The 15,341-nt window shown below is 37.3% G+C and overlaps 1 protein-coding gene across 8 annotated transcripts in view; it reads left to right on the top strand.

The window, feature by feature from the left end:
* MED1 (mediator complex subunit 1) overlaps positions 1-15,341 on the top strand; it is a 43,055-nt gene that overhangs the window by 11,676 nt on the left and 16,038 nt on the right. For 7 of the 8 annotated variants that reach the window (XM_058182130.1, XM_058182127.1, XM_058182128.1 and 4 more), the window contains 9 exons: positions 1,457-1,589; positions 1,901-1,929; positions 4,023-4,094; positions 4,513-4,587; positions 5,905-5,978; positions 10,816-10,905; positions 13,569-13,680; positions 13,886-14,010; positions 14,692-14,819. In XM_058182130.1, coding sequence (XP_058038113.1) covers positions 1,457-1,589; positions 1,901-1,929; positions 4,023-4,094; positions 4,513-4,587; positions 5,905-5,978; positions 10,816-10,905; positions 13,569-13,680; positions 13,886-14,010; positions 14,692-14,819 — 838 coding nt within the window. Of the gene's footprint in view, positions 1-1,456; positions 1,590-1,900; positions 1,930-4,022; positions 4,095-4,512; positions 4,588-5,904; positions 5,979-10,137; positions 10,570-10,815; positions 10,906-13,568; positions 13,681-13,885; positions 14,011-14,691; positions 14,820-15,341 lie in introns of those variants that run through there. The other variant, XM_058182134.1, reaches the window with a different exon arrangement.

The following is a 15,341-nucleotide window of genomic DNA, read 5'->3' on the forward strand; positions in this document are numbered from 1 at the left end:
AACATAGTTTCCTTTGGTTATACAGTACATGAAGTATAACAAATGGCTTTGATCCAAGCTCACATCTCAATTGTTTTTAAGGACCATAGTGCAGTGCATAGCTTGCTATTGTGGCCCTCTGTGATCTGATTGTATTAATTATTTTATGAGTATCAGCTTTGGAAGCCATACTAGGCCGAAAGCTTCCACACGCTGCCACTTTTTCCGGTGTGGGAAAGTAGGAAAGGGGGGTGAGGGTATAAGAGTCTATTAGACATAACAACATTCTTCCTGCCATCAAGGTCAGGCTGGGCTCACATCTGGAGAAGGAGTGGCCGGAGTGATGCTTCGACATGGGAGGTTGAGGATTGGAGCATGTGACCGGTAGAGGGGTCATGAGGGTGGAGATTTTGGAGTTTGTATTACTGAGGGAGGAACCCGAATCCCCAGTTTTGGTTTTCATCCAACTGTGCCAGTTTACCTATACTAGTAAAAGAATTTTGAAAGATGTTGGCTTCGGGGTCTTTTCTGCAGGAGAGGTTTTCTGGAACGCTGACAATGATGGATTAAAGTATAATTTTCCATAAACTGATTGAAATACAGCAGTTCTTAAACATTCAATATATTTGAAAGCAAGCTTAAAATAATTCTATTCTAATGTCAAACTACTCCTTAGCTTTCATGGCTCTCTTTGGCCAGCAGTATGCTAATTACATTTTATATATTTTCATAATAGTTTAACATTGTTTTGAGGAAATAAAAGTGAACATTTGGGTTGGTGGCACTTGGTTTTGGGTATGAGAAGCTACTTTTCTAGTTTGGTACATCTTTGCCATAAGTTAAGGAGTTGATGAACTATTGAATAGAATAGAATAGAATAGAATTTTTATTGGCCAAGTGTGATTGGACACACAAGGAATTTGTCTTGGTGCATATGCTCTCAGTGTACATAAAAGAAAAGATACGTTCATCAAGGTACAACATTTACAACACAATTGATGATCAATATATCAATATAAATCATAAGGATTGCCAGCAACAAGTTATAGTCATACAGTCATAAGTGGAAAGAGATTGGTGATGGGAACTATGAAACGATTAATAGTAGTGTAGATTCAGTAAATAGTCTGACAGTGTTGAGGGAATTATTTGTTTAGCAGAGTGATGGCCTTCGGGAAAAAACTGTTCTTGTGTCTAGTTGTTCTGGTGTGCAGTGCTCTATAGCGTCGTTTTGAGGGTAGGAGTTGAAACAGTTTATGTCCAGGATGCGAGGGATCTGCAAATATTTTCACGGCCCTCTTCTTGATTCGTGCAGTATACAGGTCCTCAATGGAAGGCAAGTTGGTAGCAATTATTTTTATATTTATTGAGTAAATTACCAGCAAGTATAAGTATATATAAGGTCTTGATGAAGTTTGATAAACTTATATAATCTTATACTTTTTTTTGACATCTATAATTTTTCCCTTTACAAAAGTCTTGGATCTCATCTTAGTGGAAATGGCACTGAATGCTATATAACATCTGACATGTTCTATGTGGAAGTACATTTGGATACTACAGGACAACTGCGTGATGTCAAAGTGGCACATCATGGAGAAAACCCAGTGGTACGTATAGTGTAATGACTAAGTTATTTTTCATATTTATGTAGATTTATAACATATGTTAAAATAACCTATATTATCCTAAGCCAATATTTGCCAGACTTTTCCCCGCCTTGAGTTAGATTTCTTTTATAATTTTCATGGAAATCACAAAATTTTCACTTTAAAAAAAAAGAAATTTTTATTGGGAGGGGTGTATTTCAGACATATCCAAATCCCATGTTAAGCTTTATGTGATTTATTTTGCTTTAAGGAAATGCTATTGTATTCCCAATAGTTTGTGGTTTATATATTATCCATTTTCTTTTTTCCAGAGCTGCCCAGAGCTGGTACAGCATCTAAGGTCAGTACTGTGTTATTGTGTTCACAGTTCGCTGTGTACATCATCCTTTCCTAACTGCATGTTTTCTAACAACTGAACAGCCATTTTATTAACTGCTTTTTGATCTCAGCTTTCAGGTTTCTTAGTTGGCCTTCTCCAACTTTTGGATTAAGCTTTTAAAATACCCAGATTTTGTCATGCTGTAATCCATTAGAGCACCAGAAGAAAGGGTGATACAGATTATATTAAATATGAGGGCAATTTTTTCAAAGCCTTCATTTACACATAAACACTCTCCTTTCCTTTCCAATAGTTTTCTGCAAATTGCTCTTATTAACAACAACAAACCAGTGATTTTGTCCCTGCCAGTCAGATAATCAAAGAATTAGCTAATGCAGACTGGTTTACTTGCCTTTAAGACTGGCCAGCAGTCAGATTCCCCATGGCTTCAAAGCTGTACTTATCATTGATTTGCCTAAACAAAACCATGGCTTTGTTTAGGCAAATGTGACCTCCATTGTAGTTTTTCACAGAATTATTGAGAGTGGATAGGAAAACTGTAATGAAAAATGGGTGGCCTTCAAAAAGGGTTATGCTGTGAATCAGTTAAATAGAACCGAATAATTGTATAGTATGGGCTGGAAACATTAATTCAATATTTAAAACAGGGAAATTTGGAAGAAAAAATTGAAGACTATCTTAATTCTGCGTTCTAACAGGATGTTATTATATCCTTTGAGGATGTAGTTATGAGAGTTATAAACGTTTCTTTCTTTTTGAAGGTCTCAGTCTTAGACATTAAGGCTTTGAGAAACACATTAAGAATCCTCTGCTACAGAGGTAAAAGACAATTCAGGAAGATTCATGGGTGATATAAGAGTGCAGTTAGTCAATAAGGCCTGTGAATCTCTGAAAAGTATACAACAACACATTAAAGCTTAATAGTTCCAAGCAGGATGCTGCATGCAAAGATTGAGAGCCAACAATATCAAAACTGTCATTTCTCCTCTTCTTACAAATTAATATTTAAATAAAATTGCTGGTTTCAAGTGATTTAACACAATTCTTCCAGATAGACTAGTTTCTAAACTTATGGATTTTGGGCTTTTTTATTCAATCTGCCTTTGGATTATGGATTTCCTGTCTGGCTGCTCTCAGAGGGTCAGATTAGGTAATCAAACCTCCTCAGCCCTTATTCTTAACATGATACACCACATAGTTGCGTGTTGAGTCCCTTACTCTATACCCTTTATGTACATGCCTGCATTCCCATTCACGCCAATAATACTACTATTAAATTTGCAGATGATACAACAGTGGTGAGACTCATCTCTGGAGGGGATGAGTCTGCCTATCAAGACGAGGTGAACCCTTTCCTTTCGTGTGTGGAGACAATAATTTGGTCCTTAACACTAATAAAACCAAGGAACATATAATGGACTATAGAAGGAATAGATCAGACAACCAGCCCTTGGTTATCAATGGAGACCTAGTGGAGCAAGTGGCTTTAAGTTTCTGGGTGTTATCATAAAAGAGGACCTGATCTGGGGCACTTACATTGCAGCTTTGGTCAAAAAGATTACCTGAGACTTCTCAGGGAACAATAACTGAATGAAAAACTAGTACTCTTCTACAGCTGCACCACAGAGAGTATTTTAACTTACTGCACCTGTGTATGGTTTGCCAATTGCACAGTGGCAGATAGGATAGCACTCCAGAGGGTAAACATCATTGCCCAGAGGATCATTGGTTGCCCTCTCCCCTCTTTGGAAGAGCTTTATAGCTCCTGCTGCCTTAAGAAAGTTCAAAATATTCTTAAAGATCCATCTCATCCTGAGCACCCTTTTTTTGAACTATTACCATCTGGCAGATGGTATAGGACAATAATAAATTGGCTGAAAAACAGCTTCTATCCCAGAGCAGTAACTGTATTGAATTCTACTGTATAGTGCAATATTAATGCAATATCAGGATTTTCAATTTAGTTGTCTAGAATGTGGTGTGTTTTTGTTTTATTTTTTATGTATAACGTACACTGAAGATGGCATTTAATTTCATTGTACAAGGTGCAATGACAATAAAGTAAACTAAAACTAAATTTTCTTCTTTCCTAGAGAGAGAAACTTCAATGAATTTTCTAAGCATCTTAAGGGTCTTGTCAATCTATATAAAGTGCCAGGTGACAAGTAAGTATTCCATTAAATCATAGTTTCTTAATGGAGAAGTATCCTAGAAAGCAGTTTGCATATTACAAGCTGTTTTATAAATAATTATCCTATTCTGTCATGACTCAACTGAGACTGACTGCAGCAAGTCAGCAATATCATGATAGGGAGAATTGCAGGACCCTGTATATAAAATTTATTTATTTATCAAATTTCTATAACACCAATCTCACCTAAGTGACTAAGAGCAGATTGCAAACATGGCATTACACATTATGGGAGGTGTGAGTCCTAGCATTCTAAAACATTGTAGAGCATCTAGTCTTACAGAGAATTGGAAGCATTGTCTGATTCTAAAGTCTTTAGCTAGTTTTTATAGTGTGGGGAATTTCTTTTTTTATATAAAATGTTTGAAACAAATTTCCTCTTTTCCTTTCAGCAAATTGAAAACTAAAATGTATTTGGCTCTACAGTCCTTGGAGCTTGATCTTTCAAAGATGGCAGGGATGTATTGGTAAGACCAGTTTACCACAATGAACCCAGGATTTAGTTCTAATTAAAAAAAAAAAACAAATACTCAGCAAGCGTAAGTGGGCTTGGAAAGAACTGGCTTTAATATTATTTGAAGTATGGATAAATAAAATATTTGTGCATCATACTATTTCACAATATTTTTTCTGTTCTGTACAGGAGAGCGTTCACATTAATAAAGTTTAGGTCTTTTACCTTTGATGATAATGGAGGAAGGTATAATAACATCCTACATCAGGAGTGCCTGCATCTGTATTAGACAAGGCAATAGAGACCATCTCCCATGTATTTATTATGCTGACCTTTATACTATACCCAGTTTTCTAATTAGAATAGAAGAATAGAATAGAATTCTTTATCGGTCAAGTGTGATTGGACACACAAGGAGTTTGTCTTCTGCATATGCTCTCAGTGTATATAAAAGAAAAGATACATTCATCAAGAATCATAAGGTACAACACTTAATGATAGTCATAGGGTGCAAATAAGCAATCAAATCATATTAGGAAATAGTAAGGATACAGGCAACAAGGTTACAGACATAAGTGGGAGGAGATAGGTGATAGGAACGATGAGAAGATTAATAGTAGTGCAGACTTAGTAAATAGTTTGAGAGTGTTGATGATCAGAACTCCACTTTAACTGGAAGAGTTATTGGTCTGAAGAGAAAAAAATATTTTTATTAGCAAATCAATCCAGAAAAGCTGCCACAATTGATCCATTGTGATCGCTGTTAGAAGGCTGAGTTTAGAAAAATTGCAAATGCCAGTTTACTATAACCTGAAAGTTTGTCAACATACTACATCTTTTATTAAACCTTTTTCCTACTAAACATTTTTCTCCTTTATTACGTTAGTGTCTTATCCTGTTTTATTAGATTTATTGTAGTAGTAATTTTTAAATTATTGTTGTTATTATATATATAATTATTTAAAGAATGTATATGTATGATAGAGCTAAGAATCCAAATATGTTTTAAAAGATGTGTTCCAAAGCTTTCAATAGAGGAAGTGTGAGATTTTCTTTAAAAAAGATTAAGAAAACAGTTGCTGAAACAAAACGGAACTGTGTTTTCCAAATATAGTAATAGATATCCAGTGATCATGACTGTTTATCCACATAGATTTCATGGCAGGAGAGGAGAGGATCTCATTTAAGAAATTAGATTGCAGTCCTGTCCAAATTTGTATACAGTTGAATTAATTCTGCAGATAATTCATTTCTGATTGAACATGCATATGATATGTCTTTTGAATCATGAATATCTAGAAATTTGTTTTTGTTTTCTGTCTCCTTATAGGCAAGCCACGAATGCAAGCCCTTTGGACAAAATTCTGCATGGCAGCGTGGGCTATCTCACCCCTAGAAGTGGTGGTAGGAAGTGGTTTTTTACTAATCATTTTCTATATAAGATGGATGGATGGATGGATGGATGGATGGATGGATGGATGGATGGATGGATGGATGGATGGATATAAATCAGGGGTGAAATGCTACCAGTTCACACTGGTTCAGGCGAATCGGTAGTAATAAAAGCTACCAGTTTGGGCGAATCAGTAGTAAAAAAAAGCTACTAGTTCGTTTGAACCGGTATTTCTGATGATCAGCTGTGCCGTGCGATTTATATTCTCTAGAAAGCAGGAAATCCTGCTTTCTTAATGAATCTAAATCGCACGGCACAGCTGTTCCCCCCCCTCACTGTTCTACTTCAAAAGGCTCCTCTTTCCATGCGGAGGGCACATTTGGTGTGCACTATGCATGTGCGCACAGTGTGTGTTTGGTGCGCACTGTGTAATCACATGCAGCATGCGTCTGGTGTGAACTGTGCATGCAGGTATGCAGTGTGCTTTTTGTGCGCATGCGCATGTGTGAGTTTGGTGTGAACTGTGCATGCACGGACGCAGCATGTGTTTGACGTGCACCGCGCATGCGCAGGCAGCGAACCAATGGCAACCTGCACAGGATTTCACCACTACTATAGATAGATACTGTAGATAGATATTTTCGGTAGGTTGGTAGGTAGGTAGGTGGATGCAGGCAGGCAGGCGGCAGGCATACAAATATAACCCAATTAATGGTGCAATGATTTTTATTATTTTATAATGGTTGATTCCTGATTATTTAAAACAAATTGTGAAATTACTGTTACCTAATTTTGTTCTTCTGGCCAACCTTGCCTAGCTCAGCCAATGCAGTTCAATCCATAGTGCACTACAGGTAAAATATGGATTTCAAAAATTGCTAGTTCAGCAAAAAGCTATAGAAAATGCACATAAACTGCATATTATAATCAATCTGTACATTTGAGAAAATTCTTTTGCAGTCTTAAATGAATTCATAAAGCCTCATCATTCTAGTCTTAATGTCAGCAAAAGTTCATTAACATGTCTATTTTAATTTTGATCAAATAAACCAACTTTATTTTTTACTTTTACCTTTAGTCCCTTCTTTAGTCCTTTAGTCCCTTCAAATAAAGTTGTACAACTTGATTACTTTTCAATTTTTCTTTATGTCTTCTCACAAAATTGTTCAAAATTTTAACAAGCCCTCTTTTGTAAATTTAGTATAATAAAAATCTCCAAATCACTCTCTTGGTTTGTGTTTGTATGTCTCTTTTAATTATTAAGACAGTAGCTCATTTCTTTTATATGTCCAGTGTAACATCTTTTTCCCTATCATTCATGCAGCCAATCATTTTTAAATCTACTTTCAGCTCATTCTTGATCTTGTTAAGTAGAACTTATCTATATAAGGTCTTTTAAATACTATCTAACTGACACTATTTAAATTAAATTGTGAGTCCATTATTCAAAAATAGTCTTCAGTATGTCGAATTTTAAAATAGTTTGTTTAATTCTGTAATTATAAGTTGAGTTCTAGGGATTTTGTCCTTTATTTATTTCTCTCTGGTGTTCAATTTATGAAGTCTTGTGCTCTTTTTTAAAAACAAATCAAACAAAAGCATTTTTTCACAGGAAGTATTCTTTATAATTAATTCCAAAATCTTATATTCAAATTTATCAGGACCCTTAATCCATTTGTTACTTTCCAAAATAATAGGTCTAATTATTCTTTTGCTATTTATTCAAAGAAAAAAATTAAGTTCTTAAACTTATACCGTATTTTTCGGAGTATAAGACGCACCTTAGTTTCTGGGGAGGGAAATAAGAAAAAAGCTGATTGGCAGGTGGATTGGCCTCCCAAAATACCCCCAATCAGCTGTTCCCAGAGGTGAATTTTAGCAACAGGTTCCTTGGTTGTGAGCTCTGTGCCTTGCTTTTTTTTTTTTTCCCCTGCTTCTGAAACTCAGTTTCAGAAAAAACTTATTTCTGCCTCTGAAAGCCTCCAAAACAGAACTTCAGAAAAAAACCCTCTGAAGCTGTTTGGAAACTTCTTTTCTGAAGCTCTATTTTGGGGCTTTTTTTCTGAAATTCTGTTTGGGAGCTTCTTTTCTGAAGCTTCTTTCAGCCTCTGAAACCTCCATTTGAGAAGCTGTGTGGGGCTACATTCGGAGTATAAGATGCACCCAGATTTTCACCCTCTTTTTTGGGGGAAAAAGGTGTGTCTTATACTCCAAAAAATACGGTAGTTAAATTTTCTTTTGTCAAGGATTGCAGAAGTTCACCCTGTATAGGTTGCTAATAGATGCAAATTATTATTTATTTATTTATTATTATTATTTTATTTATTCATACTTTTATACCGCCCTATCTCCCTAGGGACTCAGGGTGGTGTACAGCCATATAAAAACAACATAAATATACAAAGTAAAACATTAATCTAAAAAACTTATTAAATAGGCCAAATATTTAAAATAGACATATAAATAATAAAACCCAATTTAAAACCAAATCTAAAATTTAAACAATTAAAATTTAAAAATCTAGTCCAGTCCTGCGCAAATAAATAGATGTGTCTTAAGCTCGCGGCGGAAGGTCCGAAGGTCAGGAAGTTGACGAAGTCCTGGGGGAAGCTCGTTCCAGAGGGTGGGAGCCCCCACAGAAAAGGCCCTTCCCCTGGGCGTCGCCAGTCGGCACTGCCTAGCTGACGGCACCCTGAGGAGTCCCTCCCTGTGAGAGCGCACGGGCCGGTGGGAGGCATTCGGAGGCAGCAGACGGTCCCGTAAGTAACCCGGCCCTATGCCATGGAGCGCTTTAAAGATCATTACCAAAACCTTGAAGCGCACCCGGAAAACCACAGGCAGCCAGTGCAGTCTGCGCAGGAGAGGTGTTACATGGGAGCCACGAGGGGCTCCCTCTATCACCCGCGCAGCCGCATTCTGAACTACCTGGAGTCTCCGGGTGCTCCTCAAGGGGAGCCCCATGTAGAGAGCATTGCAGTAGTCCAGACGAGATGTCACGAGAGCATGAGTGACCGTGCATAAGGCATCCCGGTCTAGAAAGGGGCGCAACTGGCGAACCAGGCGAACCTGGTGAAAAGCTCTCCTGGAGACAGCCGTCAAATGATCTTCGAAAGACAGCCGTCCATCCAGGAGAACGCCCAAGTTGCGTACCCTCTCCATTGGGGCCAGTGACTCGCCCCCAATAGTCAGCCGAGGCTGCAGCTGACTGTACCGGGATGCCGGCATCCACAGCCACTCCGTCTTGGAGGGATTGAGCTTGAGCCTGTTTCTCCCCATCCAGACCCGTACAGCTTCCAGACACCGGGACAACACCTCGATATCTTCGCTGGGGTGGTCCGGTGTGGAAAAGTACAGCTGAGTGTCGTTAGCGTACAGCTGGTACCTCACACCAAAACCACTGATGATCTCACCCAGAGGCTTCATATAGATGTTGAACAAGAGGGGCGAGAGGATCGACCCCTGAGGCACCCCACAAGTGAGGCGCCTCGGGGCCGACCTCTGCCCCCCCATCAACACCGTCTGCAACCGATCGGAGAGATAGGAGGAGAACCACCGATAAACGGTGCCTCCCACTCCCAATCCCTCCAACCGGTGCAACAGGATACCATGGTCGATGGTATCAAAAGCCGCTGAGAGGTCTAATAGGACCAAGGCAGAGGAATAACCCCTATCCCTGGACCTCCAGAAATCATCCACCAACGCGACCAAAGCCATCTCAGTGCTGTAACCGGGCCGGAAACCGGTTAACAAGCAACTTTCAAAAGTGATTAGAAAAGGAAGTATATGAGTCCTTTCAAAATTATTAACTTAATTTTACCAAGATGCTTATTCCCTCGTTCTGAAACCTCCAAATTTGCCAGAGACCACTATCTTTTGATCTTCCCATAGGAAACAGCTGACTTGTGAGCAATCTCGGATCCTCTCCTTGTACAGAAAATATTATCATGTCTAATCATGGCCTCTTCATTCTGTCCTGATTTTCAGTTCTCCTTTCCACAGAACTATCTTTAGCTTGCTATTTCTTCCCCAGAACAAATTCAGTTTCTGACAGCAATAACAGAAAACTTTATATCTGGCACAAATGTTGTTCCTACCTACAGCCAAATACATTGTTTTGGGATTCCACAGCAGCTGCAGGATCCTAGGATTAACAACAATAGTAATCTGGATAGTTGGCAGAGCAGTACCTGGAAACAGCAGAAGAGAAGAGAAAAAACTGCAAAAAATATCACTAAAATCACGGAATACAAAGAGACCTGCAAATAGAAGTAGAATGAAGAAGAAAGTAATAAAAATAATTGGAACACAATGTCATCAGCATTGGCAAATTGCTGTCAGCCAATTGCAAAATATAGTTTTACTTGGAACAGCATGCATCCTGCAACAATACTTTTAACATCATCGAACAACATCTGCCTAGCCCAGTCCTTGGGAAATGCCAAATCCAGTGTAAACATTTGGCTGACTGTAAGAACAACCATAATAATATTAATACTATTAAATGTGCATGCAACCCAACTCTCAAATAAAGGCAGGCAGTATTATGATTCAATTTTCAAATCATTTTTTCATCTTTAGTTCCAAAAGTATTGAATAACCATGGTGAGTAAACTAAAATGCATAAATCACATCATATTTTAAATAAATAAAATCATAACTTTTATTGTTTTAAATGCTTTTTATTTTTATTGTTTTTATAGTTTTTGGAATTGAATCGTTAATTGAGATGGAAAGCTATAACTCTAATTGAACAGATTAATTTATAAATTCAGATCAACATTTAGACTTCATTTTTACTCTTCTTATGCCTATTCTTGTTTTTCCATTAACAAAACCTGCTTATTTCAGGTCACCTGATGAATCTGAAGTATTACGTTTCTCCTTATGATTTATTTGAAGAAGGCACTGGAACTCCTATCATTCTGAATGAGAATAATGGTACATTATTCTTTCATAGTATTTCCCACCATGCACTGATTTTCTGAATTGGGCATTCTAGTATGCTGGATTGTTTTAAATCATCTTCTTGAATATCCTTAATAGGAGTAAGGCAGATTAACACTTAGGTATGCAGTATTCATATTTAATAAAGAAAAGCTAAAGCAAAGAATTCAAATTTTTTTAAAAAGTGTGGCCTCTTGCAGCCATTATGTGATAATTGTTGATGAAATTACTGTATTGTGGAACTCAAAGTTTAAATCATAGGTGTCCAATCTTCTGACTTGCCTGGGCCACATTGAGTGAAGAGGAATTGTCTTAGGCCATATAGTTTATGATCTTGTGGGGCTGCATTGCTAGCTGACGATTGCTAGCACTTGGGCCATGGGAAATAGGCTGGACACACCTGGTCTGAACGATGGGGGCTGTAAAATGAAGATCACGGATATATCCTTAACCTGAGAAATAGCCTGAAGTTATCTTCATAGAGATAACTTGCTCCAACTCATTTCTGATTTTCAGAATAATTAGAACTCTGCTTGCTTATAGTCTAGCAGAAGAAATACATAAATCTTTAATCACATTTATAAAGTGTAAAAAAATAAATAGAACTTCAGGTTTTTTTTGAGTTACATGGTGTTTTGATTGCAACAATCACTAATCCAATAACTATGTTGTAACCCTTTGCCAATGCAACTTGACAAAAGTACACATCCATATACTATATACCATATTTTTTGGAGTATAAGATGCACCAGAGTATAAGACGCAGCTTAGTTTTTGGGGAGGAAAATAGGGGGAAAAAACCTGCCTGATCTGTCCTTAGTCTGGTCAGCTTCAGCACATTAGTTTGCTGGTTTTGAGGGGTGCTTTTTATCCCCTGCTTGGGGATAAAAAAAAGCTTCTAAAGCACAGCTGAGAAGGAGCAGCAATGAGAAAAGCAGGCAAAGCACAGAGATAGCTTCACTCACTAGTGCCTCGTTAGGGAGAACATAGCTGAGAGTCAGAGGAAGCCAGACAAAGCACCCGGAAAATCGCTAGAGCCTTGTTTAGGCTGAAAAGGGTTGAAAAAAAGCTAAAGCACAGCTGAGACTCAGAGGAGGGAGCAAGCAAAGCCTAGCTTCAAAAAAGCTACATTCAGAGTATAAGACACACCCAAATTTTCAGCCTCTTTTAGGGTGAAAAAAAGTACATCTTATACTCCAAAAAATACGGTAATGAAAATGAAATGGGAAGAACACTGAAAAAGATAAAATACAAGAAGAAAGCAGATATAAAATTGATATATCATTTAAAATTGCTATAGAGCTAAAAAGTAGTAATCAATAACTTATTTTCTACAGGGATTATTCTGGAGAAATTAATAATGATTAAGTAAAATGTAGGTACAAATGAAAAATTACTGTCTTCCAACAAAAATGTGACATGGAGGATGGAAAAAGAGAATGAAAAATATATAAACAAAGTGAGAAAGGGTTAAATTGAAATGAAGAAAATGTTAACTATTTGCAAAAAAGCATACAGACACATAAGAATACACAAATTCAAGATGAGAAGGAGGTACAAACACAGTGATAGCTTGCGCCTCACCAAAAAAGCAGAGGTTGGGCCAACAATCACAGAGGCCCCTATGGGATGTATTGATCTCTTAAACAGTACTACACCTTCCTACCAAAATATTTGGGGAAGAAAGGTTGTGAAAAACTTTTCCCCTTTGCGATGCAACTTATTGCCTTACCAAACAAATGCATTGAACTTCTGAAATATATCTTTCCACATAGAATCCCAGAGAGGACTTTGAATCAAAGATACCTCCTTAAAATTAAAAGTGATCTTGAATTTCTTCATTCAGTGTCAAATTCATGATTTATATTGAGATGTACAGTACTGGCATTGAAGGTCTTAGATGAAATAATCTTACATGTTAAATTGATGCCACTTAATTTGAACAGTTATTAAAAGAGTAAATGGCCAAGACCCAAGCAAAAGTCATTGCCTTTCATTTTGCCATCATGTCTTGCTACTCCTGCATATTCCTTTCACCTATATTGTAGATTCCATTGCAGATACTAACTTAAGCAAAAGGATATATATGCTTTAATGTATGAGAAACTCTGAAAGTTGGAAGTAGTGTGTGGGTGACAGTTGTTCCTATTTTCAGAGCCTAATAAATACCTTTAAATGTCATCATTGACAGAGTAAGATCCCTGGAAAGGACATACCTGGATCGTTTGATTTTTAAATAAAGTCTTGGGTTCTGAGAGCAGGGTTGGAGAATCCCATACAACTTACAGATGCTTAAAACTTTGAGAATAAATAGGAAAAAGGCATATTATTATTTATTAAATGCACATGCTCCTGACTTCCAGTAAAAGAACATACATCAAGAATCTGCCATAAAAAGAAATTGTACTTCCAGTTCATGGGGGAACATAGAATTTAAACTTGCCTGCATTCTTAAATGGGCAAATCTTAACTGGTATATAGCAGCTTTTGGGAAGTTAAATGCCAAAAATGCCATCTGTTATCAAAGGACATCCATCACAAATCTATTTTCTGGATAATACAGTGAATTGTGTTGATCACAAGTTATGTAGTGTCTAGCATTAAACTCATTGTTACAACTGTTTGAAAAATTGTACCTTTTTCTCCTTTCCTTTCAGTTCCTCGTTACCTAGGCATGAATGTATGTGTTACAATTGAGGGAACCTTAACTATGAATAAACTTCCAATTGCCCCTCTGATTATGGGGACTCACCCTGTTGATAACAAAGGGTAAGAAAAAAAGCAACACTGAATGGTCATTAATGTTCTACAGGACAAGGTCATTTACGGTCCCATTTTTTGCACGTTGCTGATTATATTCTTTTTAATGAATAAAACAGTGAGTTAAGATTGTCTCTCCCTACACATGTAATCATCTCTGCTGAGGCCTTCAGCCACTAAAAAAAATCTGATTATTATCTTTTTTTTTTTTCAGGACACCCTCATTCTCCTCAGTTACTAGTGCCAATAGTGTTGATTTTCCAGCTTGCTTCTTTTTGAAGTTTCCAAAACCTGTTCCTGTTTCTCAGGCTTTCATTCAGAAACTTCAGAACTGCACTGGTAATAACTTTTGATAAATTCTTGCAAGAATTCTGTGGGCACCAATGAATTATTTTCAGTGGTACCATCTGTCATTAGATAGCAGCAAAGTAGCTTTTTAAAAATGCACGCTTATTCTTTTTCACAGCCAAGCCTGTATATTTTCCATGAACCTAATTAGAAAAAGTCCTTTTTTCTGCTGCTGAAATTCTCTTTTTTTAAGCCAAGCAAATACTTGTCATTATAAATAATCATGGAAATATATCATAGTCTGGATGCCTTCAGCCTCCAATTCAAAACAGAGATAATATGCTAAAATACTTAGTTAACATGTTGGGAGAGGAACCAAGGGAAAAGGCACAGGTTTTCTAATATAATAAATCTATTGATGATTATACCTTTTTATCTCCCAAACGTAGTGCTCTCTCTGTGGACCATGTTAATTTTTAGGTTTGCTTTATTATATAATTAATGATATAATCCTTGACTTCCAATTGCCAAATGGGAATGTATTTGTGTATTAAACACTTGTGGTGTCTGGGAAGATAATTATGACAATTCCATAGTGCAGTAAGTTCCTCCCCCTCCCCCACCCTTGGAGGAATTGCACTAAACAATACAATATTCCCTCAATTGCAATGTAATAACAGCTATTCTTCAGTTAAATCTCTGAGGCTGATAATATTTTCTTACTATTTCTAGGTATCCCGCTGTTTGACACTCCTCCAACATATGTTCCATTATATGAGCTCATCACACAGTTTGAGTTATCCAAGGAGGAGGAGGAGGAGGATCCTTGTTCATTGCACCACTCTATGCGCTTCTATGCTGTAAGTTACCAAATGAGAGAGTAACATATGAGCTAGGCAAGTTCTAAGTATAGAATTTTCTGAACACCAGAAAAATGTTAATACATAGTGCTATAAATATAATTGTGTTTTATTCTGTAATGCCTTTAACTTTGAACTAAGAATCTCATTACTATTTAACTGAGAAGTCCTATATTGATTTGAGATTCAAGTACAGTCAATCCATAGGTTACAACCTTAATTGGGACCAGAATTTCCATCACTAAACAAAGCAATTGTTAAGGAAAACATCACATGACTATGTCACTTAGCAAAGGCAGTTCTGGCAATTCAGCTTGTGGTTGTTAGGCTAAGACAGTGATGGCTAACCTTTTCCAGACCAAGTGCCCAAAGTGTGTGCGCCCGAACCCCCAAAATGCAATGCGCATGCGCCCTGTGCATACACACATGACCCCCCACCCTATGTGTGCCCCACCCCCACCCCCTGCACACGCACAGCAGAAACCCAAAGACCAGCTGGCTGGCAGGAGCCCCACACACATG

This window comes from Ahaetulla prasina, chromosome 4, assembly GCF_028640845.1.
Source record: "Ahaetulla prasina isolate Xishuangbanna chromosome 4, ASM2864084v1, whole genome shotgun sequence".
Lineage (NCBI taxonomy): Eukaryota > Metazoa > Chordata > Lepidosauria > Squamata > Colubridae > Ahaetulla > Ahaetulla prasina.